This window comes from Euprymna scolopes, chromosome 7, assembly GCF_053919585.1.
Source record: "Euprymna scolopes isolate OS-2025 chromosome 7, ASM5391958v1, whole genome shotgun sequence".
Lineage (NCBI taxonomy): Eukaryota > Metazoa > Mollusca > Cephalopoda > Sepiida > Sepiolidae > Euprymna > Euprymna scolopes.
Genome location: NC_136488.1, coordinates 116,320,132 through 116,346,685, shown reverse-complemented (window position 1 = coordinate 116,346,685; position 26,554 = coordinate 116,320,132). Strand labels below are relative to the sequence as shown.

The window sequence follows — 26,554 nt, the reverse complement described above, 5'->3', positions numbered from 1 at the left end:
TAATATGTATCACTCCCTTTTGTCTTTATTTTTGTCCCGAATTTATTGTGCAGTACTTAAGATGGCAAATGGCTATCTAAAAATGGCATGAATTGAAATATCCATGCATTTTTGTTTTGCATGTAACTCTTAATTACTAAGTTTAGATTTGAAAACTTCCTTTGAAAGTTCCTATAAAAGACGTCATTTCTTTTCATCCACACTAGATCAGTATCTGCCATAAATCCATTAAAACAAATCGCAGTTGGAGATGAAAGGTTTTCATTTGGATTTATGCAAACTATTTATTTTGTAAGACAATGTTTCTGAGAATAAGTATTATCGTTATTTATTCTTTAGTTTGGAAAGTTTTTTGGTTTTAACTTGTTCGAATTTTGTGTTTACCTTACAGTCTACATGATTTATATCGTAGTAAAATCACACAAAAAGGGTTTCATTCCTTAAATATGAGCAAATTTGCAAAATTTTATCCTTTTTCTTAAAAATGTCAACGATAAAGTGTAACCCTTGGTGACTCCTTTGTATAAAAAAGATACAATAATCAGCATAGGTTGGATTCTTGCCTAGAAGTAGTTAGTACACACACACACACACACACACACACACACACACACACACACACATATATATATTAGTATGGATTAAGATATCATTTATTCGTCAAATTCTTGAATAAAAACGTGACAATAAAAAAATATTTGTTTCCTTTTCAGCTACTTAAGAATGCAGATATGTCAAATTATAAATCTTTACTTTTTATTGGCCTTTGGCCTTTAAGTATTTTGAAAAAGAAAGAGTTGCTACAGAAAAAAAAACTCCAAACAACAAACAAATACAAACAAAAACATCTCGGATTTCTGTTAATGCTGGTCAGTGTGTGAGATTCTCCTCCTGGATAAGTTTACAAGAGTCTACCAAAAATATCTTGGAGTTTTTTTGTTTTTTTTTACACAGTGATCACCACTTATCAAGGCCCGGAAGCCACTCAGGGATAAGGGTTATTGCAAGTACATTACGTTAGTGTGGAGATTTGCTGAAGTGTTTACTTAAGGGGGCAGTTCATTAGGAATTTGTTAACATTGGACTTGAAGACATCCAAGTTGTAGTCCGGAGGGAAGCAGGCAGACGGAACAGAGTTCCACAGGCGTGCAGTTCTAAGAAAGAAGCTTTGTTCATAGAATCCGCGTTTTGATTTAGGCACAGATATAGACTGGGGGAAATTTTTCACAGTGGATTCTTCTAGACGGGTGTTTTTTGTGAAAGATTGGCGAGGGGAGACCAGAGATTGGAGTTCAGACGAGCATCTGCCATGGAAATAACGATAAAACAAGGACAGGCTCGCAACGTCTCTTCTGTGGGAGAGAGGTTGCAGGGTAGAGAAAAGGGCATCCCCCACTAAGCCACAAAGTCTATTTTGTACTCTGTCAAGGCAGGATAGGCTGTTTTTAGCAGCTCCTGCCCAGATATGGCAACAGTATTCCATCCTTGGACGTACTTGGCTTTTATATACATAGAGAATTGCATCAGTAGTGAGATATCTTCTGGAGCGGTAGAAGGATCCCGCCATCTTTCCAGCGACCTTGGCAACAGACTTAATGTATGTGTTCCATTTCAGATCAGGAGTAAAGGTCAAACCCAGAAGCTTGTCAAAACACTGAGCCTCACCCAGACGAGAGCCATTCATCACAATTGATGCCATCTGGGGATCAGAGCGTTGATGATGCAAGGATAGGAGTTTGGTTTTGGATGCATTAAAGGAAACCAGCCACATCTTCCCCTACTGAACAACGCGCTCGAGATCAGAGGAGAGAGAATCAGAGAGAACTTTGTCATTTACAGCCTTTGATGTGTTGCCGTAGATGGTCATGTCATCAGCATAGATGTCAACGAATGATTTAAGTATGTGTTTAGGGAGGTCATTGATGTAGATCAGGAAGAGAGTTGGGCCCAGGATTGACCCCTGAGGGACTCCAGCATTTATATTGCAGGCCTCCGATTTTTGTCCATCTACCACTACTCTTATGAGCCTATCGGAGAGAAATGATTTAATGATTGAGAAAACATTTCCAGTTATACCTTGTCGAAGGCCTTTGATATGTCGAGCAATTGCCCTAGAAAGGAAGCCTTTGTCAAGAGATTCACTAATCCTGTGGGATATAACCGTCAGCACATCTGCGGTAGATCTTGCAGAGTGGAAACCATATTGCGTGTCATTAAGAAGGTTATTTCTGCTGAGGTGGTTGACTATTTCTCTATTTAATATGGATTCCAGCAACTTACTCATAACACACAGGAGACTTATTGGTCTGTACTGAGAGGGAGATGACTTATCACCTGAATTCTTAAATACAGGGCAAACAGATGAGGTCTTCCAGGGAGTCGGAAAGCACTTCTCCTTAAGGCAGCGCTTAAATAGTTTCGTAAGTATGGGAGCAAGTTCTGGTTGAAGCTTTTTTAACACTATAATTGGGATGCCATCAAGGCCAGTTGCTTTACTGGAATCTAGGTTCTTTATTAGCTTGGCGACCTCATGCACGGATATTTGTATGTTACCTAGCGTGTTCTGTGTTATAGGAGGAAATATGGGGAGTTGATGGCCTTCGTCGCATAGGGTAGAATTAGCTGCAAAGTTCTTTGCAAATAGTTTGGCCTTGTCTGACGCTGACGAGATGACCTCTGGTCCATTGATAATGGTTGGGATAGAACGCACACTTCTGTTCAGGATCCTATTTGTTATTTGCCAAAACTGGTGGGATCCAAACCGCTGATCAGCTACCTTGGATTTAACGGACTGAGCATATAGCTCTCTTGCATTTTTGATTACTCTTTTACAGTGGTTGCTGGCAGACCTGATAGCAGCTTTAGTCTCAGTGCATCTATTACGTTGGTAGCTATGGAAAAGGTGATTTCTGTGCGCGATAGCAGCAGCACATTCTGGGGAGAACCATGGCTGGCTGTTAGGTTTTTGTTGAAATTTTTTAGATGGAATGAATTGGTCTATGCCTACAATTAACCATTCGGTCAGATCTGATACTATAGAGGACACTTCCTTTTTAAACATGGAGTGCAGAGGTAAATCAGATATGAATGTATGGAAGCTATCCCAGTCAGCCATAGAGTACCAAATTTGTAAAAGGGAAAATCATTCCCAACTCGCATTTCGGTAAAAATGCACTTTCATATAAGTAATTGAATTCATTCAAAAAAACTATCACAAAACAAAAGCAAATACATAACATATACCAGGTCAAAAGTATTCAAGAATGATAACTAATGAATTTAACGAGCTTATTAAGTGTACTCAATAAAATAAGAGCAAGATATATATTTTATTAATATAAACAAATTTACATGATCGCAGCACTGGACATGCTACTGTTTCAAACAAATGGTCGGTTAAAACTAGAAGTCATCGCCAGACGACTTAATAAATGGTTGGTTTCCACAGAAGAAACCAGTCCTTATATATATATATATATATATATATATATATATATATATATATATATATATATATATATATATATATATATATATATATATGTTATTACATTTCTCCCCCCAAACAAAGCACAGTTCCACTTTGATGTAGGGGGCTACTATCAAGGCCATAAGTTTCAGGGATACTATGTGGGGAGTTAAGCAGCAAGATGTCTGTTCACATTACACTTGAACTTCTGCATGTCAGTACAATTAGGGGAGCAGGAACCCGGAACAGAATTCCAAAGTCCTGCAGTTCTGAGGAAGAATCTATTAGAGTAGTGGGCTTTCTTACATCTAGGGATCTCTACTGTCTATGGTTTGGACTTTGCTGCTTGTCAGGTTTATCGGGGGTATTTTAGCCGAGGGGGTATAAGGGCTTGTAGTTCGTTGGAGCATCTACCATTAAAATATTTGTAAAATAGGCAGAGGGATGCAACCTTTTGTCGATGGGACAGAGGTTGCAGCTTAGATGACATTTCAGAACCTATCAGGTTGGCGACTCTTTTTTGAACCCTGCCCAGGAGGGAGAGACTAGTAGCAGATGCACCAGCCCAAATGTGACAACAATACTCCATACATGGGTGAATGGTGGCCTTGTAGAAGTACAAGATACTTTCAGGCGTAACTTTCTAGCATGGTAGAGAGAGCCCACCTTCTTCGCAGCAGCCTTGGCATTGCTCTCAATCTATCTATTCCAACTCATGTTCCCTGTGAACGTTAAGCCGAGGAGTTTGAACAAACTACTTTCAGGTAATGTATCTTTAGCCATAGCTATTGGTGGTTGGTAAGGTTTCTTGTAATTATTAAAGGAAAAGAGCTTAGTCTTGTCAACATTGAATGTTACCATCCATTTTTGTCCCCATTCCACTACAGACTGGAGGTCTTCCTCTGGGGTTTCTGCCATTGCTTTGGATATGTGTTCATTCATTTTCCACTTGTGCCTGTTATATACCGTGGTGTCGTCAGCAAATATCTCATCGCAGAGACTATTTTATCAGAGAGTTCATTTCTAAACATAAGAAATAATAAAGGTCCAAGGATAGACTTCTGAGGTACACCCGCATTTATATTAGTTTAGACGTATGACCATCAAGGACAACCTGGATTCTTTTCTTACTTAAGAAGGATTTAATTATGTTAAGTATTCATCCAGTAACACCATAGGATCTGATTTTTACGAGAAAACCATCGTGCCATATCCTGTCAAAAGCCTTAGATATATCTAAGGCTACTGCCTTCCCCTCCCCTATCCAGTGCATGATATATACGTTCAGAGATTACAATTAGGATATCTGCAGTAGAACGGGCTTGCCTAAATCCATATTGATGGGTGGACAGAAGTTTAGCAACTTAAGGTGGTGGACTAGAGCTTGATTAATTATGAACTCAAATATTTTGGTGAAAAGGGGGAGAAGATTAATGGGGCGATAATTTAATGGGCCAGTTCTTTCACCAGAATTCTTGTAAACTCGTATCACAGAAGCAGTTTTCCAACAGTCAGGGAAGCAAGATTCGTAAAGGCATTTGTTGAAAAGTTTGGAGAGAACTGGAGCAACCTCAGCAGAACATTTTTTAAATAGTACAACCGTATATATATATATATATATATATATATATATATATATATATATATATATATATATGTATATATATATATATATATTATCATTTCATTGATATTTTATTTACTACTTATTCAATCGTTAATCTATCATCCCATTATTTTATTTAGTTTTAAACGTTTAATCACCTGTTTTAAATGTAATGTTATGTTTTAAACGTATATTATCTATTTTAAAAATAACTAGTATAATGAATAAAGATTGGATTATTAATCTTAAATGATGAATGTATATAATGTACAGAATAGAAATGAATATGGTTGAAAAAAAAAAGCATAACTATAAAATTATACCCCACATCAATTTGTATAATGTGATAACCTATCTTATCTGGTTACCCCTGTCTTAACCTTTCAAATGATATTATCCCATTTATTGGTTTTAATTATAAAAAGAGGTAATGTTTTTTACGGATACTCTCGTGGATATTCTTGGCCTGATGAGGTGATTTTCCCTGGCAAGGGTGATCACTGAAACATGTTTGCATATGTGTAGCCATTAGTTATCACATCCAACATATTTATATTGCTCTGTCTTAACATTGACCACTCTTTGGTTGACACATTTTGGTTTTGTTTAAATAATACTACTACTACTACTAATAATAATAATAATATATATATATATATATATATATATATATATATATATATATATATATATATATATATATATATATATATATATATATAATGTAAGTAAAAGGTTCAAATATATTGATAAAATGAACTGAACCAGTATTTTTCAAAAGTGCCCAATACAGGATAGAACGTTTTAAATAAACTTCGTATAAACATTAAAACAGTCGACACAAATTAATTTATATTTCTATGAAAGTGCATAGTCCTGATAATACGTGTTTGCTTATAAACATAAATTAATTTGTGTCGACTGTTTTAATGTTAATATAAAATTATATATTACTATTTTAAATCCACACACACACACACATGCACACACATATTTAAACTTTTAATCTTTGCGTAAATACATACTTCAGCATTTGATAAAATATGAGTTAAATTTACATGAAAATATTTTTCAACCACCAGATTAAAAAGCCTATATTGGAAACAGCAGGAAATTTCATTGGCCGTACTCTTAGCTTGGCAGCTCGAGAGCAGGTGCAAGGCGTTTCCTTGAATAGTAGCGATGAAGAGGTACTCGTAGAGCCAGCGAAAATAACATTCTTTTGTAATGTAAAAAAAAAATTAGTCCATTTAAAATTGTGTATGTAGATTAATATTAAAATCAATTCATTTTTAAACGGACATTAATCTTCTACAATAAATTATCAGTTTTACATTAACACAGTCAAAATCTTAATTCAAATGTAGGGGTGGAGGAATTAAGATTTACAATAATTATATTTGGATTACAATATAATTATAGATATATAAATAATACAACTGTGGTAAACACACACACACACACACACACACACACACACACACACACACACACACACACACACACACACACACACACACACACACAAGAACAAGACTTCTAGAAAATATTTATTTAAATTATCAAAACAATGATTAAAAAACAAAACAGAAACGTTCAGGCAAACAGATATGGAAACGTATGCAATATTTTTAAGCAATAAAATTAAGTATATAATTTCATAGATATATAAATATATAATATTATAACGTAATATATATTTACAGTATTACTTCAACAATTAATATGTAGAGTTTAATAGTGGGATGAAAATATATTTATGGCAAGTAAGCTATATAGAAACATTTATGCCTTATTTCTCAAGGAAACATGAAAGTTTCTGTATAGCTTACTGGCCGTAAATATATTTTGATACAAAATAAAAAAAATGTGAAAACTGAAAAGCCAAATAATTCTTTTCAAAACTTTTAAACATGTTCTTGTGATTGTCGTATGAACAAGGAAGTACATATCCTTAAATCAACAGGCTGTCAAACCTTATAAGCCTGAGTTTATCTTAATCTTATAAAACCAATGGAAGAATTCACATGAAATCTTACCTTATTTAATGTAATTCTAAAGCCATCAATACATCCGGATGAATTGTAAGTCAAGAATATCTTTTCCATATTTAAAATGTCTTATCCGTGCATATAAATTTATTATTATGGAAGTACCAATGTTTTTTAAGTAACATTTCTCTGAGTAAAACCCGAAGCAAACAAGTAAAAGTTTCCAAACATTTTGAGTCTCCGTAAAAACAAAATGTTATATAAATTGTTCTGACGAAAGAGAAAGAAAGAAAGAGAATAAATGATGAGCATTAAACTCCAAGACATTATAAAAGTCTAAGTGAAAATAAGGAAGTTGACAGAGTGGGTCCACATATGGTTAACATATGTGACTGTAGCTTCGTACTAAGTTTGGTAGTAATTCCAACAGGATTCCAATTTATTTTTCTTTATTAGTTCAGTCCTCTTATGCATTAATCCTGTAGCCTTTTCTCTCGAGTCTTTTAATTCCTTACACAGCAAAACGAATTCTGTGAATATTCTTTGTGCCAGAATGTTTACTTCAAAAGAGGACAACGGAAGGAAGTGGGAGGCTGGAAAAGATTTCGGTGACATGTATTGTCAAACACGTGGGTGTTCCACTACGCATTCTTCACTCTAACCTAAAATTCCACTCCCAAATTATATTTCTGGTTTTTCTTTCTCCTAATTATATTTTAAGTTCGCTTTTCTGGTCACGATAAACTTTTAAAATATCTTCGATGATTCATAACTAAAAGAATCATGTTGAAAAAAATATCATTTAAATGAAAATTTGTATAATTTTATGGTTTTTTAATTCATTTTATGACATATCAGCCTCTTTAGCAAAACAAATTTATAGAATGACTTTAAATGGCAAAACAAATTTATAGAATGACTTTAAATGGCAAAACAAATTTATAGAATGACTTTAAATAATTGATTAATTATAGAATGACTTTAAATGATTAATAAAAGGTCTGTGTATATATAAAGCTTTCATTTGATAAGTATTATTTTGTATTATGTAAACCGTTTTATTGGGGGTGTTGTTTTCTGAGTTAATCAGTAAATTAATGTTTTGTTTAAAGTTTAAAAAACAAAAAATATAATAGATACAATAAAGTCTAGGAAGATGTTTCCTTTTCTGAGGTAAAAAAAAAAAATTGTAACAAGCATAAAGAAAATTAAAAGCATATTTTTGATTGCGTGATTAAAGCAGCAAATCAATCCAAAGTCATCGAATATTGAGAATAAGCAAAATCATGGCAGGTACTGTGCTTTAGCAATAGTGTTTCTATATTAGAAGGAGGTTAAAGAAGTATATATTAAGATTAGACCTACACATCTTGATGTGTAAAACTCAGCAGGTATGGTGGAGTTTACATATAATAGCCAAGACAAAGTCATATGCTGGTATACATAGATTTATTAGTCGATGTCATAAGGAGACAGTAATTGGAGAGAGGTATTATATGTTTATATATATAATGTGCATGTTTTAGCAAAAGTGTTGCATGTATATGTGTGTGTGCGCGCATGTTTCAGCATGTTATTGCATATATATATATATATATATATATATATATATATAAAATTATTGTCTTCATGTAAATATACTCCTATCTTGGTATGATGTGAAGACCGTTTCTACTATTATTGATCTCATCTTTTGAATAGTTTTCTATCTGGAATATATATATATATATATATATATATATATATATATATATATATATATATATATATATATATATATATATATATATATATACATGGAAAAAATATGCTTATTCAATTATATTTCACCCTTTATTTATACCAACTCTTTTATTTATGAAACTTGATGTATGTTAAATATGTTAAAATATATATATATATATATATATATATATATATATATATATATATATATATATATATATATATATATCGTTGGCAACTACACCGAGATATGGAGGGCACCATACTTTTCTCAGAATTATATAAATATGCAGATAAATATTTATTTTGTGCGTTTTTGTGCATATCACAGTTAATTGTTAAAAATTTTTGTGAAAAATTGTTGTTGAATATTGACAATGGAAAAAAATAGGATTGGATAAAATTCAGTGGGAGATGGTTCTGTAGATGTGGATAGTGGCATGGACTGATGACTCGGAATACTCTGTTCAAGTTCTGTTCAGTCCATAACATCATTTTCACTATGGATCTTGCCAACCTTCACGTGGTCCCTCTTGTGAGTAAATCATTCCAAAAAGAAATTGACACAAACAATGGCAATAAGAAAATTAAACAGATAAACATACATATTCAAAATGACTACATTCTTCTTCTTCTTCTTCTTCTTCTTCTTCTTCTTCTTCTTCTTCATCATCATCATGATTATTATTATTATTATTATTATTATTATTATAATTTCTTCAATATCTGTTACATCCAAAGTAACCTAGCCAGATCTTTATTTATTTTTCTCAAATCCATCCACAGGACTTCCTTTCATATTTTCCTTGGCCTTCGTTTGTCAACTGGCTTAGCTACTTCAACTGTTCAATATTTACTGGCTCAGAACTCTCAGCTATTTTTTCAATGTGACCAAACCAACAAAGTTTCTTGTTTTGCACGCATCTCCCTATGCTATCCAGATTTAATCTTCCTCTGAGGTTATCAGATCTTAACTTGTCTTTAAGACTCACATTACATATCCATTATATGATGCTCATATCATTTATTTTCATGCAACGCATGTCTACAACCCTCTGGTGAGGTTTTACTTCTATGCATACACATGCCTAATAAACACTTCCCTTGGTCAACAGTAGTAATTCTCTGCTGGTTAGTAATGTATGTTCGTTGAACTTACCCCATCCACTCCTAATTCTTGCAATCACACTAGTACCTTCTCCACCCAGTGCTCCAATGATATCACCAAGGAAACAGATCTGAGTAACCTTAATTGATTTACCATCCAAATATATTTTTTCAACATCTGAGTTCTCATCAGTCTGTATTGTTTTAGACTTGTTGCACACAAGCTGGTTATCATCTTTTAACGTATCTGTAATTCCATTGCATTTCTTGTGTAGCCACAAAATTGATTTGCTTCCCCCTTTTCAATCTTTGTTATTAACTCAAATTTTCGTTTTTGTAAAACAGTAAAGCAATAAAAAAAATCTCAAATACATATTTTAAGTGACATCTTTTTTATTTAATAAAGGCATTGCTACACTTTTATAATATCAAATAAATATACATGAGCATATTTTATACAATAAATATTACAGGATTATAAAGCAAAATATTTTCACTATTTTGCTTTCTAATGTTGTATAGAATCATTTAACATTATAAAGTATTATTTTTCTATTAAATTAAAATTGCCTTTTAAAATATTTATATATTGAAGAATACCGATATCCCTTAAGAAATACATTTTATTAACAAAAATTAGGATAAAACAGTTGTATTATAAAATATCAGCATATAAACTCCAAATTTAACAATTTTTTATTTTATTTCAATGACGTTTAATACTCTTTTATTTAACTAATGGTGAGTAATACAAATTAAAAAAAGGACTGCTATTTTGTAAATATTAAATTCTAGATATTTAATAATAATGATAAATAATTATATATTAAAATGTCCGTTATGTTAAACGGTGAATCAAATAATATATGGCGTTGCATGATTCAACAATGAATTTTTGTGTACAGATACATAATAATTTTTTATTTTTTATCATAATCTCATTACAATTACCTCCCTTTTCTGCATTAGTTTATTGTAAACTCTATAAGAAGGTTGATAGTTTTTCGGTTTTAAAGTATTTTACATATACACAAATGTACACATTTATTTACATGTACACAAATGTTAACTTATTTCTACTTTTCTTGCCATTTCCAAATAAATGATTTACTTTTTCTCTGAAATGTTTTGTTTCGGAAATGAAGGCAGTTTACATCTCAGCAAACACAGCTAAATTATGTTCCCACGTAAACTATGTAACTGGATAAGTAAAATAAATTACTCATAGGAAAATAACATAAGTATAATTAGCAATATAATAGTAGAAGCTACGATTACAATTTCCAATGATACAGTAACAAACAATTATACAGGATTTAACTAAATTACTTTTATAGAAATTTTAATTTGACAAAATACAATCTCTATCTATATAAAGTTAGGTATGTTTATACATTAGTATGTGCAGGATTCACTTCTAAACTAATTAATCGATCATTATCAATTTTGGAACACAGCTGCTATGCGTAAGGGGGTCAAAATTTGGGCTATATTTAGTTTAATTTCATGCAAAGGGAATTAGAATGGTTAGAAGCATGTTGAGAAAATTCAGATACTTCTGATTTTTATAAAATTCTAATAAAAGACATCAATTAATAAATATTCTTCCAATTTCAGTTTCTTTTGAATATCTTAAGGGAGTTTTAGGTGACATAATATTGATACAACTTCTCACTTGAAAATAAAATATATCAGATTTGCTTTGAATTTGATCCATAGTCATTATACATCAAGTAAGCAAGATTTTCTGGATTTTAATTTCTTCTTTAGACTCCTTAAGCTTTAGTTTTAAACTTTATACATTTTCCAGAATCGAAATCATATAATGGGTTTTGATAAAAATTAGAATAAGATTCTAGACATAAAGCTTCATATCATTATATTTTGATTTCAATCTTTGTAAGAGGACATAAAAGTGCAGAACGCAAAACTCTTTTGAATCATCAACATCATATTCGTACATGCTGGCATGTATTGGGCAGCTTTTAAAAATTGAATTCCAAACTTATCTCTGGTTAAATTTTTTAGAAGTCTTTTCCTTAATTGATCTAATGTTTTTCTAGGCCAGATGTCCTTCCTGCCTTCAACTCAGTGTGGTAATGAGGACCAGTGTTTTTTATCGAAACACCATCTCCAGGTGATTGCCCTCCAAGGCTACAGAGCTCTTCACCTGCCCTTACTGGAATAAGTATTTAAATGCCCTTTTTTTTTGAACCCATATAATTCGCCATCAAATTGAGGATTTATTTTGCCTTTACTAGGCTGAATATTATTCCAGTATGCTAATAATTTCATGTCAAAATATATATGGAAACAAAAAGAAAAAAATACTAATAATAACATTAAATGGCAAAATATTTCTTTTTTAATCCTGTATATTGCAAAGAGCGAAATCTGTAAATTAATTGTAGAAAAATAAATATTTTTTACATTGAATTAAATTATTGAATAAAAGTTACCAGTTCTTGCAGGAATTCGTTTCTACTTTGCTTTCTTCATCAAAAACAAATATAACTAATGTTTATTAATTGGTTAAAAAAATAAAAAATGACTTAAGCTTACATTTAATTGGTTAAAGAAAAGGAATTTATTTAAAACTATTTAATCAAACCTTTAAGGATTGTGTAAACATGAAACAACTGAAAAGTACATTAAGACGAGTAGGACTTTTCTATTTTTATTATTATTATTATTATTATTATTATTATTATTATTATTATTATTGCTTGTAAACTGCTAAAAAGGAGAGGGCACTTGCTAGGAGGTTGGTATAAGAACAGATAATATGAAAACGAGAAACAGGAGAAGATAAAGATAATATATGGGAGGGTGGAGGGTTCTCTCATGACAACAAATTTCCATTAGTAATAAATTAATTCAGTAGGAGTTTTCACACCAACTGTTATCAGTGATTGCTCACAAGTGATGATCCCTGGAGTCTGAGTGACAAGTTTCCTCTAATTTCCATCCCTCTCTGCCTCTTTTGATAACCATTGCAAATCATTTTGCTTATCTCAGCATTTCTTGATCATTGATTTCTTGCTAACAGTGACCATGGATTTTCTCTGGAATTTGAGGAACAATGTTCCAGCACTTTCTAAAGGTTTGGTTGGTGCTATCTGTCCTCAGTCCTTCCATCCTCTTTGATTTTTTTACAAACATTTAGTGTGGTCCAGCAGATGCATTATTATCATAAAACTCTATTACTTTCATATCAAGCAACATTCACAAGACACGAAAAACTATTACAAACTACAAAATATGGTGGATGGTTACATAAATACAATTGCATTTCGATCAAAGATCCCATTGATGTATCTTTTGAAAATTAATGGTTTAGATTTAAACTAAAAATAGAGCAATAATATTAATAATATTCGTCCATTATAATGTTATAAACCATTTCTGAGTAAGTATATTTTTTCGAGTGGACAAAATATGAAATTTGTCTTAAACAGACATTTAATTTAAAACTAGAAAACATGTGAGGCTTTGAGTCACATATTGAGCTCAGATTAAATTGTTTGGATAGAAAAAACGTGTCCAAGCCTGTTAAATATTAAAAAAAAAAAAAACTCTCTCTTTCTCCCTCTCAATCTAAGTTAAAATGTTGTGATATTCTGTTTTGCTTATGATGAACAATTCTTTTCATCGTTATTACCTTTTACTTAAATTTGACTATTTGGTCACCTATTGAATCAGAAAAAAAATGAGTTTGCAAAACCAGTTATATATCAAAAATTATGTAAAAATATAAAAAAGACAGCATCCAAAATTAACCTCTGTCTGTTCGCTATATCTGTTTTTGTTTCCCCCCAAATCATGGTTAAATGTGGTGATATTTCCAGTTTTTTATAATGGACTATTATCGTTTTATTCTGTTATTTCTTTATTACCTTTGACAATTAAAAGAGGGTGTTAGAGAAGGGAGAGAATATGAAGTAAGGGTATTGCTGTCAAATATGCTACAATGAGAGCGATAGACACTTGGGGCAATAATTGCAATTTGCAACGAACTAGAACAATTACAATTGATTGCTTTTTCAAATATTTAACATATATTTTAGTGTAGTCGAAATATATAAAAAAGGCTTAAGGGAAACAAACATTGATCTGTTATTATTTACTCACTCGGAGTTTTCACACAGGCTATCATAAAAAAATTCTCTTTGAGAACAATCTGTGGTGTTCCCTGGAGTCTGAGTGACAACAAGTCTCTCCGGATTTCTAATACTCTTCTTCTCTTGATAAACTTTGCAAATAAATTTGTGTTATTGCAGCAGATATTCACCATTGATTTCTTGCTAGCAACGACTATTGGTCTTCACTAGAATTTCAGTGGCACTAAACCTCCCCAAGGTCCCAGTCCTCTTTGTACTCATCCAGTGGAAGTCTGGTTAGTGTTTTCTCTCCTTGGTCTTTTCATTCTCCTTGACCTTCCACGACTATATGGTTGATACCAATACTTTCTTTGAAGGGGGGGATTAACTTGCAATTATACTGCTCCAGTTTCTTTGATTCCATGTGTTGTTTCTTTATGCTTTTGTTTTATTGTTTGTAGTTTCTATATGTCCGGTTAGCATTTGTAACTCTACACTCAAGAGTTTTTCTTGATATTTTAGCTGTTTTCATTATTGTAATCTGTTGTATCTTCCCTCTGATTCCAATTTCTCCCATTATTTTTCAAAGGTTTTCGGGATTGTTCCTAGTGCTCCTATTATTATCGATGTTAGCTTGACTTCATCTTCCAGATTCCTTTCAGCTCTCTGCCCAATTCTGTGTATTTGCTCTGCTTCTCCATTTCCTTGATATTCACCCAGTGGTCTGCTGGAACTGTGAAATCTACAATCTGGTAGGACTTTTTCTTCTTGTTAACTATTATGACATCTGGTCTTTTTGCTTGAATGGGTTTATCTGTTTGTACGTCAATGTTCCATAAGATTTCGTGATTTCCGTTTTTAAGTACTGATGCTAGTTTGTGTTTGTATCATTTTTTGGGGGTGTTCAAAATGCAGTTGTTTTGTATAATTCCCAGTGTATTGCCTTCATTGTGTCTAGTCTTATATTTTGGGGTGGGGTGAGGCTAGTTTGCTGTATTCGTTTATTATGTGGTTTATGGTTTCATCTCTTTGTCCACAAGGTTTGTATTTGTTGTTTGCTTGTGTCTTGTCGATCTTCGTTTTGCTGTAGTTGGTTCTAATCACGTTATCTTGTGTGGCTGTTATTAGGAATTCAGTTTCTCTGTTTAGGTGCCATTTTCGTAGTCATGTTCAAGTTTTTCATGAGTATCATTTTTTCTCATCTTTACGAACCGTCTGTGTGGCTGTTTCACCTCCCATTTTTCGTTTCTCGTCTTATCTTACTTCTCTGCTTTTTGTCTTTTAATTTTTTCAGTGTTTCTTGCTGCATTAATTATTATTATTATTATTATTATTATTATTATTATTAAACAATAACAAAAAGCATCTTTAACAAAACGTTTACAAGATATGTTAAAAAATGTATAAGAAAGAGACCCAGAATCTGATTCAGATTTATGTGCAACTCTTTGATTCGATACGGTGAATGACCCTGACTCAAGATCTATAGAAGTCGTATTCAAAGCATGCATATTACTGCCACATCTGCGGAGATGGTGCACAGTCCACCCTTTTTTGCCTTGACAAAATACCAAACAAAGTCTAGCAGGGAATGATCTCTTCCTTGCAACATTTTTCTCGCTGAAGAAACGATGCTAGTTTTTCTCTACTCTGTTGTTATATCCATAGAAGGTGTTCGACTGAGCTCTAATCTTTGGCTCATCCTTATAAAATATTTGCAGCAAATATTATTTTACCACAACAAAAAAGACCACTTTTATGTGCCTAATATCAGGCGAAATTTCCATGGAGAGAGCTTCTTTGTAAGAACTTCCCATGTGTGAAACACATTTTTGTGGGATTGCTTCCCTGCTAATTACAACTTGATTGTCTTCAAATTCAAATTTCTTTCATGGACTACTCCAAAAGTAATAAAACAAGGTTCATACCATTAACCAATGTTAGTACTCCTATAATATTCCTCATTTCTTGGCTGGCAATGCCCTTATCCTCGAGTAGCTCTTAACCTTGATTTGCAGTGAATTTGGAAGTTAAGATGACTGATGCTATAGAAAGTAAAAATAAAATATCATTACTCCTTTTGGGAATGATTGCAAATAGGGTCTACATAGGTACATAGTAACAATCTAAATGGCATCCTTTTACTCAGTATTTGAAAGTATTGGATTACATTCACTATCACTCCTAAGTTTTCTTATTTTCTTGCTTTTCTCAGTTAGATTCCAGCTTTTATTCTCCAGGCTTACTGTCTTCCTCTTCCATTCTTTACTTTCTGGCCTGTTGCCTTAGTTTTCTCCCAGTGAATGTTCTTGGGGAAAGTTTACATATATATATGACTACAGACACTAATAACCTTATTTTGTTTTTGAAGGTTATCTAAATTTATCACCTGTCTGAATAATGCTTGAGACTAAAGCAGAGAGGAATAGATGGAGCCAAGAAAAATGTAAGTGGGGAAAAGCATCTAATGAGTTGGTGGGCTAGACATGTGTTCCGTCTGTGTGGACGTATGCGGTGGGCCTGGATGTATTTTAACAACAGAAGTAGATTGACTGTCTAGACCAGAACAGATGACTGACCAGAACTGTAGCAGACTGGTGCTGATGCTGCTACGGATACCCCACCTCCTCTTTACTCATCACAGTCAGCCACCACCAGCCAGCGTTCTTATTTGTTGTTCTGGTTGCTTCAAAACAGCAGCATTAACAACGCTCTTCTCCAAGTCATTTGTTAGTTCAGTAACTAATCAGAAAAAAAAGGCGTGTAGGAAGAGAATAAAAGCAGCACATCTAGAGTGATACTCGTTTGGCTGATAATAAAACTATTTGAGTTTTAGGTCAGCTCATTTCAAGTACAAGTGAGCTGTAAATACCACACAGAAGAAATAGCCAGAGAAGAGAGCGACTTTCAACAGTCAAGATATATTCAAAGATGGACACTTCTTGAACAAATTAGGCAATTATTTGCCATTTTTTTTACCAGGTTTTGTTAAGGAAACACATCCTTTCAGTAACTCATTCTAGTCATATTAGGTTCTGCACTGTCTACCAAACTCCAGTTGCAGTCGTATCAGCACAATGTTGCATCCCTGTGCTTATTTTACAAGTACTTCCACTAAATGTGTTTCAATGAACTTACTGCACTTATATCTCTTCAATGTAAATATCTCTGAGACACCTGGTTAGCAGCAAAATCCCACTCTTCAGTGTAGCAGTCCCTAAATGCTAAAAGATTTTCTCTTTTAATAGCTTGTTTCATTGGACAACATGACTTTGGAATTCCCTTTTCTGTTCTGTGACACCAATTGTACTAATATGCAGGAACTTAAATGTAATGTGAGAAATCATCTTTACCCAAACTGACGCGCTAGATGGCCTCATCCTCTAAATCGTGTTTCTATCACAGTAGCTCCTTATGCTTCAGTAGCAATATGCCTTATTTGTGGTGAACAGAAAAAATGAATATATTTGTGTTTTTTATTTTATTTCCACTTTTTTCTCCTTTTCTCATCTTAATCGAAATTGATATGTATATTTTCATTATGTCTCGACAACTGTGCGTTCTGACTTTTTAAAGGTTTATTATTCAGCATAATAAGATATTTGTTGATTTTTTTTTGTGTACATCAATGTTTTTTACATTGGATTCAATTATGTAAGAAACCTCAACATATGCAACAAAAGCATTACTATAAATGAACAATAAATGAAGAAGGTCGACGAGCACATCGGCTGAAAAAAATAATGTGAATAATGATGATACACTGCTTATCGAAAAAATACAGACAAAAATTACAATCTTATCAAATTAAATCTTATTTTAGAATCTGCTTATCTGATGATGATGACGAATGTAAAAAAATCTAAAACTTTTCAGAATTTATGTTTTGGAAAATTTTTAAGTGATAATTTATATGATTTGGATTATTCCAACTATTATTCTCATCTTGGTTTTTATTTCTTTGGACCTGCAGAAGGTTGGAGATTACATTAGCTGAAATGCTGTGAAAATGTCAATCAAGACAAGAACAATACATCAATAATACAAAATTTCAAGTATTTATTTACAGAAACTATTTATGTAACGTAGTGCAGATGCGTGTATGGCAGCGGAAACAACAGTCAATGTATGCAAATGACCGAGCCGTGTGTGAGGTGACGTACGGCGAGGAAGAGGGGAAAAATTATAAAAAAAGAAAAATGTAGCTGAGAAGGCAAGAGCGATAGACATGTTACACACATAGGTCGAGAGCGACCGGGAAAGACATGTCCCAAACATGGTCGTACAAAGACAGAATATCACCTGTTCTACACGACAGAGTCTTGTTAAGCACATTCGAGTGTGGGAAGACTTTTGAACAAGAGACGAGGCGTTATTCTGGAAAGTATCTGTAAATAAATGTTTGTTATTTCCCTAAAAAAAAGAGTGAGTCGAATTCTTTGCTTTTCTTCTGTTCATTTTGACGAACTCTACATGTAAACATGTACAACGTTACATTTATAAACTTACAAAAAACAACAAACCCATAAAATTATATAGATTGGTATACACAATTTGTCAGAGCAAAAAAATATATATGTACAAAGAATTGACTATTATGACTTTTTATTTCAAAAGGTGTACTTTATTTTAACTACAATTAAGAATGATGCGTCTTTTTCAATAATATAAAATTAATAAATTTTAATTTTCGATTATAAAAGTATCTCATCGGATTTTAGTTTGTCATCAATAGCAATTTGGTAATTTTTCCTTTTTTTACAAAAATATACTTTACTTCCATAGCTTTTGAATAACACTATACTTCAGAACTTTTTAAACATGGAATAATAACTTTCACATCTTTGTTTACGTTCTTAATAAAAAATAGTGTACGTTTTCCTATCTATAAGAGTTTTTACATAATCAATTACATATGTTTACAGGACATATTTAATTGATTATTTGTCCACCTTATTTGTATAGCACAATAGTCGATACATGTTTTATTACGTAGTCTTATAATATGGTCTACACACAATTACTAAAGGGCTTTTTAGTCTCAGTCATGAGTAGGGCTAGGACAACAACATATTCTTTTTATTGTTTTGACTCTCAAATATGTATCCGTTGATATCTTATATGCTTTGGTGATGTGGTTCTCGGTTGATTAACTGTGTTGGATATATACTCGAGAGTAAAAACAATGAAAAGGATATGCTGTTGTCATAGCCCTAGTCATGACTTTATTATTCCTGATTATGGTAATGTTATCTCCTTAAATACTTTCACCATGTCCCCTTGTTTCTTCAGAAAATTGAGGGAAACCAAATATTGCAACCCCAAAAGTAAATTGACTGGAAATAAGTAGAAAAACTCATTTGATTACAAACCATAAGTTTTTATTCATGATATAAAAATATTCATAAATAGAACTTTATCATATTAAAATGTAAACAAATCATTGAATTGGAAAAAAAATAGTTAATTAATGAGATGCCCTTTTGCAAAACAGTATGTAAATTTTTTAATCTTCCAACCTTGATTGCATAAGCATCATCAATATATTAGAAAACTAGTGTGAATATTAATTTCACTATTAATGCGATAAATTGCCTAATTGTAAACATACCTTTATTTAAAAAAATATTTTCTTAATCTTTAGATTGTAAACTCATTGATAGACTTATATTAAATTAAATATTTTTAAAACAATTCAAAGAAACTAATTACTTATTTACATGACAATTCTTTAATGACTAAATAAAATATATCTTACTACTAACAAATGAAACTATCATAACATTAGCAAAAATGCTGAATAAGAATCATACTGTGAATGACTATAGACATTTACATTGTAGCATTGAGTAGAAGATATATTTTATGACCGAAGAGAAAAACTCTACAGTTTTAAAAGTATGTCGAGATGAAGAGTAAATTAGAAAAGAAAGAAAATATATGGGTCAAACTCTGAGCAAACAATCAGGGGTCACTTGACCAAACTTGTATGAGGCATCAACTGTAATTGAGAGGCACTTCTAGCTGACCTTTTCTAAGTATTCCTTTCAATATACTTTGTTTTTCCACTATAAAAGTTACATATTACTTGGGTGTAATCTAATTTTAGAGTGTGAAACTGATTTGAGAAATACATAATGTCAATGTGGGATGATTAACATGGTTTGAGAATGGTGAATAGCTGATTGGTTGATTTTAATTCCATGGCGTGGGATTTAAAGAGGAATTAGATCATGATATAAAGTTCAGATAAATAGGGGGACTAAGAATTCTACTGTCCTTCTGATAATAGCAAGAAAGAAGAGGTTAGTAAATGGGTTAATAGTGAAATTAATAACATATATAGTAAATAAAATATGTAGCTTAAAGTATTAATAAATTATGTAGTTTAAAGTATTAATAAATTATGTAGTTTAAAGTATGAAGCTAATAATGTATTCACTTAATAAAGAATGTAGCTAATAAAATAGGTAGCTAATAACGCATGTAGTTGATAGAGTATTGCAGTTTAAAGTATACACTTACTAAAATGTGTAGTGTAAAGTATGTAGTTTGGTTTGAAATTATCATTAACATGCTTTTTTCCACGAATGTACAGCAACCCAACCGATAGAAAAGTATCCAAACTAAATTATTACAACTGATTTCAAGAAGCAAATGCTATATATACGACAACCACATTATATAACATAAATAGAACATTCACTCTTATTGTTGGACCATTTAAACAATGCAAATAATTTATTATTGCCCAATAGGATCTTCCTTAGTTTAACTTTATTTTCTGTTTTTACAATCAATAAAACTTAATATTTTATAAACCATAAGTTTCAGCAATTGTACAAATATTTATAAATGGATAAACCTCCTAGGATTTGTAGCCGTTTGTCTAGTAGACGACCCGTGCTATATAACGTATGACACAATCCCCAAAATGATGACACAACAAAACAATGATATAGATGAGTGAAAAGTTTTACAATACTTTGATAACTTATTTACTTTGGCTAAAGTTGTCAGTCAAGGTAACCAAGCAACATTGGACTGTTAGATGTCAAGCTCATCTGATACTCCCCGAGTGCTACTCATCAAATTTGCTTTTATGGCTTGAAAGTGTGAGCTTAAGATTAAGGGTTTTAGGCCTAACTAACCTTGCCTGACCATCAAAGTTCTTGCAAACAGAGAAAAACTTCCTTAACATTCTCATTTCTGCATTGTAATCTATTAAACTTTCATTTCTTCTTCCACCTATTTTTGGTTGCCTTCGCTGGGTTAGTTTGAACTTGTAAAGTATAAATTCTTAAATTAGACTATGTTGCACGTGTATCTGTTCGGTTTGCAAATCACACACAAGATTAAACAATGCATTACGGATTGCTACACAAAACAGCTTCTCTGTCATGGAGGCTGTATTTTGGTATAGCATCACTGCTAAGGACTGGCATATATGCCTCATCTGTACAGTTTTCAAATTATACACAAGATTAAGCAATGCATAACATGTCAGAGCAGTATCAACTAGAATGATACTAGAAACCACAGTGAGTATCTTCCACAGCTTGTACTGTTTAGATCAGATGATACACAGGCCTCAAATGATCACACATGCAAATATTTACTCCTTCTCACATTTATTGTATTTAAATGGTATGCATGTTTCATACCTCTTGCAATCTTCTTGCAAAAATACGTTTTCTCAGTTACCATTTCTGACTCAAATTATTTTACTGCTAATCTGGTTTAGAAAATTACAAAATATAGAATCCTTAAGCTAATTGAGAATATACTTATTTTCATGCCTACATTTGGATATATACTTAATATATATTAATATTTCTTGTTCAGTTGCTTGTCTCTTTCTTTGGATTATATTATTGCATATTTTTGATCAAGAGAAAGAATATATCTTTTTTACGTTTTTCTGTATGAACTGATTTTTAAAAATTCTTGGCTTACGATGCCACAGCCTTGTATAGTTAGCAAAGCATCTGAATATAACTGTGCTGCATGTACTGACAATCTGAAAATGGCATTATAGAGAGGTATTATCAAACAGTACAACGAATTGTGGCTCAAAAGAGCTGCCACGCCATGGGTGCTATATCGTGGTATATCTACTTATATGTTTATCTGTGCGACTTTGAAATAACATACAAGATTAAGCAATTCACAGCATGTCAGAGCATCAACAATGATACTAGTGCACAGCAGGTACCTTTCACGGCTGGAACTGCGTTGGTCATGTAATAATAAACTAGCATCCATACACATATTACAAAACTTAATAATATAACATAGATAAGACTATTTTGACATTTTGAGTGCTTTGTCGACATTTCATGCTTGTGCCAATACAAATATAGTGAGTGTTCTGTGCTGCCATATTTTGCCGCAGATCCAAACAATATGGTGACACTTCTAATTTTTCATCATGTAATAAGTAAAGTTTAAAATAAAATAAAAATTTGTAAAGAATAAGTTTCAGAATTAGACAATGTTGCAACTTTCAAATTACGCATGACATTAAGCAATACACAACATGTTTATGCACCAATCACCACGCAATACTACTAAACGTAGTACCTTCCATGACTTAGATTACTTCCATTATATATATGTGCGCTGCAAACTAGGCAATCTAGGCAAATATTGCAAAACTTTTAATTCAGAACAGTAGTTTATAATATAAGGTTGTCACATGATCCATTTTGAAACACATTTCTCATTAGCTATAAGTGTTTTAATAGAAGCACTTTTCAAAATTTAAAAACATTACCAACAAAAAGGGCTTGTGACTGCCAGGAAATCATGTATCGTACGTAAATCAGTGGTTTACAATTGCTAAGCCTATGATTTAGATCTTTTTGGCACCAGTTTTCAGTTTACCAAAGCTGATTATTTGAACACTGCACAGATTGTTCCGTTTTTTTTCTTTATTTTTAATTCTCAGTACATTGTGGGAGGTTAGGATATAGACAAACACTACAGTGATCCTCATAGATTAGATGAAGACTAACCCAACTATTTTGTTGCTTTTGTACATATTTAGTTTATAGTAGCAGAGGCATTCTATCATAATATTGGAGAGATAGCTGCATACGATTTGTCTATTGTGACCAATTGTTTATTGTCGGTTGGAAGTATGAATGACTGTATTCAAAGCAAAATGGAATTTAAGTACACTAAATTAAATAACAAAAACTTTATTCGACTCACAATTACAATATGATTAAGATTTGTAAAAACGTTATTTTCTAGACATTGGAACCAATTTTTAAAATCTCTTATTCTTTGTGCGATTTGATTATATTTCTGCTTTTATTAAATTAGAATTATGAGCCGTATCAGCTCAAATGATAGTAAATATTAAATTATTTTTAATGCTGATGGGTAATTAAAAACAATAAATTGATTTGGACTATTAAAATAATTTTAAACGATACTGATAATGTTTATCCATTAATTAATTTATTTTTTATTGTTGCTTATGTTTGGTGTCATATTTTAAATCATGACATAAATCATACATCTATGACGTCACGCTATCTATGATTATTTTATGGTAATGTTTTAAACTCTATTTATAAGAAAACTCAGGTGGTAGAACATCGGACTGAAGATACTAAAGTTTTGGCTTTGATTTCCAGTCATGTACACGGCTTTATTTGTTGGGAATTTATTATTAATGCAATAAGTTTTTTCATTTCTAAAAGTTAAAATCGTTAACATTTCAAAATGAGACAAATTCCACAATGTATTTATTACGTTTTAAGAAAAATTCTGATTGGTGGACAAGCAGACACGATCTCTATAAAATCTATGTTTAAAAAAGTTTTTTTAATTGACTGACGGACTGACAAACAGACACGATCTCTATAGTTCTGTTTAGAATAAAAGTTTTTTGTCAATCTATTAGGTTTTAGTTTGTACTGAAAAAACATTGCCTAGAGAAACTGGAATTTGTTGGATATGAACTTATATATAGTTTTACATGGTTTAGTATTTGTACTTTCTCTAGCTTTCACTGAAATGGAAACTTTCAAATTCACATCTGGCCCCAGTATATTCCAGTCTGGTATGGTACTTGATTTCCATTTTCTTTATAAAGTCTATTGCTTTGAGATAAAGTCACTCTTGAAACATTAAGCTGTCGAATAAGTTCTCAACCATTGGTCAATAATGATATTGGTCACAGCTTCCAATGTTTTAAGCTCTATAAGACAATCCAAATAGTTGAGTTGGTAGAACGTTAGACTAAAGATCTCAAAGTTTTAGATTTAATTTCCAGTCATGTCATCTGCTTTATTTGTTGGGAATTTATTGTTAATGCAAGAAGTTTTTCCATTTTTAAAAGTTGTTAAAATGTCTGACATTTCAAAATGAGACAAATTCCATAATGTATTTATTACTTCTTAAAAAGAAGATGGACAGACGGACAAAATCTCAATTTATACAAAATTATCTAAATTATCAGACAAAATATCATTTTAAAAGTAGTGATGCTAGGGAGTCATGATATTTTTACCAATTTTATCATTTCTGGAATAAACATATATTTTACTAGCTATATCTAACATGCATTGCCTGGAATGTTAGATTTTTTTTGTTGTATATTTTAAAAACTTATGCTGAAAAAGAAATGACATTTGAGTTGTGAGGGAGAAAACTTTAATTATTATTATTAGTTATTTCTTTTGCTGAATTTTAATTTTGGTAATTACTTAAAATGTTCCATATTCGAATTGTCTGACTAAGCATTTAAAAAACATTATATAAGAATCCAACAAAATAACTTCATATGTTAGGTAAGAAGTTTTTAATGTTTAATATCGTGGTGATTTATTTCCAAAAGAATGGACGATTGATGGAATTTAAGTTGGAATAAAATTAGTGCACATGCACTGGATATCATTTTCCCCATTAACATTTTGAGTAAATGAAACAAAAAAAATAAAACTAAGGAAACCACCATAATCCTGCTAAAATGATCCCTTTCAGCGCCCACCCCATCCGCGTGTTTCAAAATTATGTACTGCAGACTTTCATTACAAGTCTGAGTTATTAAGCGATTTTAAATTCTTAAAGAAATCGTCTACATATATTTATCAAGATGCTTAATCATATATAGTTTCGATTTCATTTTTAAAATGAAATAGTCAAGACAATTTCTATGAGAAAATGAAAATATTTAACAACAATAGGCAAGGACATTTTTAATTACAATTAACAATATAAAGGTAAAACTATTTTTTTAAACACTTTCTCTGATAATGGACATTTTACTATTCGAAATTAATAAGAAAAAAGTCAAGATAATTTTTTTAAAAATCTAATGATTATTTTTATAAACTTCAAAACCCAAATCAATTTATTGAAAAAGAAAAATTTATAGGTAAATGCAAAAACATAAACAAAAACTTTGTTTCTATAAAATAAAGTAAAAGAAATTCGTCCAAATTAACAACAACAACAACAACAACAACAACAACAACAACAACAACATAATTCGTCCTTTTAGCATACAAATAATTAACAACTAATAAAACAAAATTGAATAAGAATTATAGAATAAAAAGTAACTTACAGTTAGTAATAAAATAGAAAACACTAACATTAAAAAATGTAAATAAATTTACAAAACAAAAAAATTAATGAACATGTCTAGTTAACTGTAATGTCCGTCAGTATGAACCATCTTGTCTTATACCACACATGACGCTTCACTTTTATTTTTTACTTAGGAATCACCACTTATCAAAACCCAAAGGTCACTCGAGGATAAGGGTTAATGTTAGGTGGTAGTGTAGTAATCGTTAATAATGTAAATTGAGTAGAAATTGATTATTTATGAGGAAAGCTCAACAAAACTTGTTTACATTGGATGATCTGATACAACCGTGAAACTGTGTAGTAAAGTATTGAAGCTAAGTGCATATTATTAGTCATTATCTCTCTCTTTCTCCGTCACAACCCCCATATATATATATATATATATATAGTTTCAATCCTGGCTTGAGGTGGTTGCCTGTCTAACCGCACTGATGAGCTGTGAAACAGCGAAACAGTACTGTATGTGGATGACTATATATATATATATATATATATATATAAAGAGGATTAAAACAACAGTCTAAAGAGCAGTATATTTTAATATATTAGTAAATTCATTAATACAATAAAAATAAAAGAAAAGAAAACATTGCTCGTTGTAATGTAGATGTATAATAAGCTCGATAGGCATTCATATCCTAAAGCTATTTTAATATTGAGTAAGATGATTGATAATATTGTTAGTGAGAAAATCTTTAATAACCTTTGACAACTGACCATTTTAACGTTTTAATGGGCTCAACAGACTCAGCTCAGGTCACGGATCTGGTGGACTTTTCCTTTTAGATGAAATCCATAATATACACCATGAACAATTCAAATTGGGGAGGGGGGATATACAGAGATGATGCAATTTCCGTAACAAACTCCACAAATAAGCATTACGAAAAAGCAATTAAATCCTTACATAAATTATTTAAAAATTATGGACTTAATATAAAAATCG

At 31.6% G+C, this 26,554-nt stretch overlaps 1 protein-coding gene across 10 annotated transcripts in view; it reads right to left on the bottom strand.

Moving 5' to 3' along the window:
* LOC145279902 (uncharacterized) overlaps window positions 1–26,554 on the bottom strand; it is a 378,849-nt gene that overhangs the window by 163,571 nt on the left and 188,724 nt on the right. For 2 of the 10 annotated variants that reach the window (XM_080131435.1, XM_080131439.1), the window contains exon 1: window positions 7,115–7,640. The exons of the other annotated variants lie outside the window; for them this stretch is intronic. In XM_080131435.1, coding sequence (XP_079987561.1) covers window positions 7,115–7,183 — 69 coding nt within the window. In that variant the 5' untranslated portion in view covers window positions 7,184–7,640. Of the gene's footprint in view, window positions 1–7,114; window positions 7,641–26,554 lie in introns of those variants that run through there. 10 annotated transcript variants of the gene reach the window in all.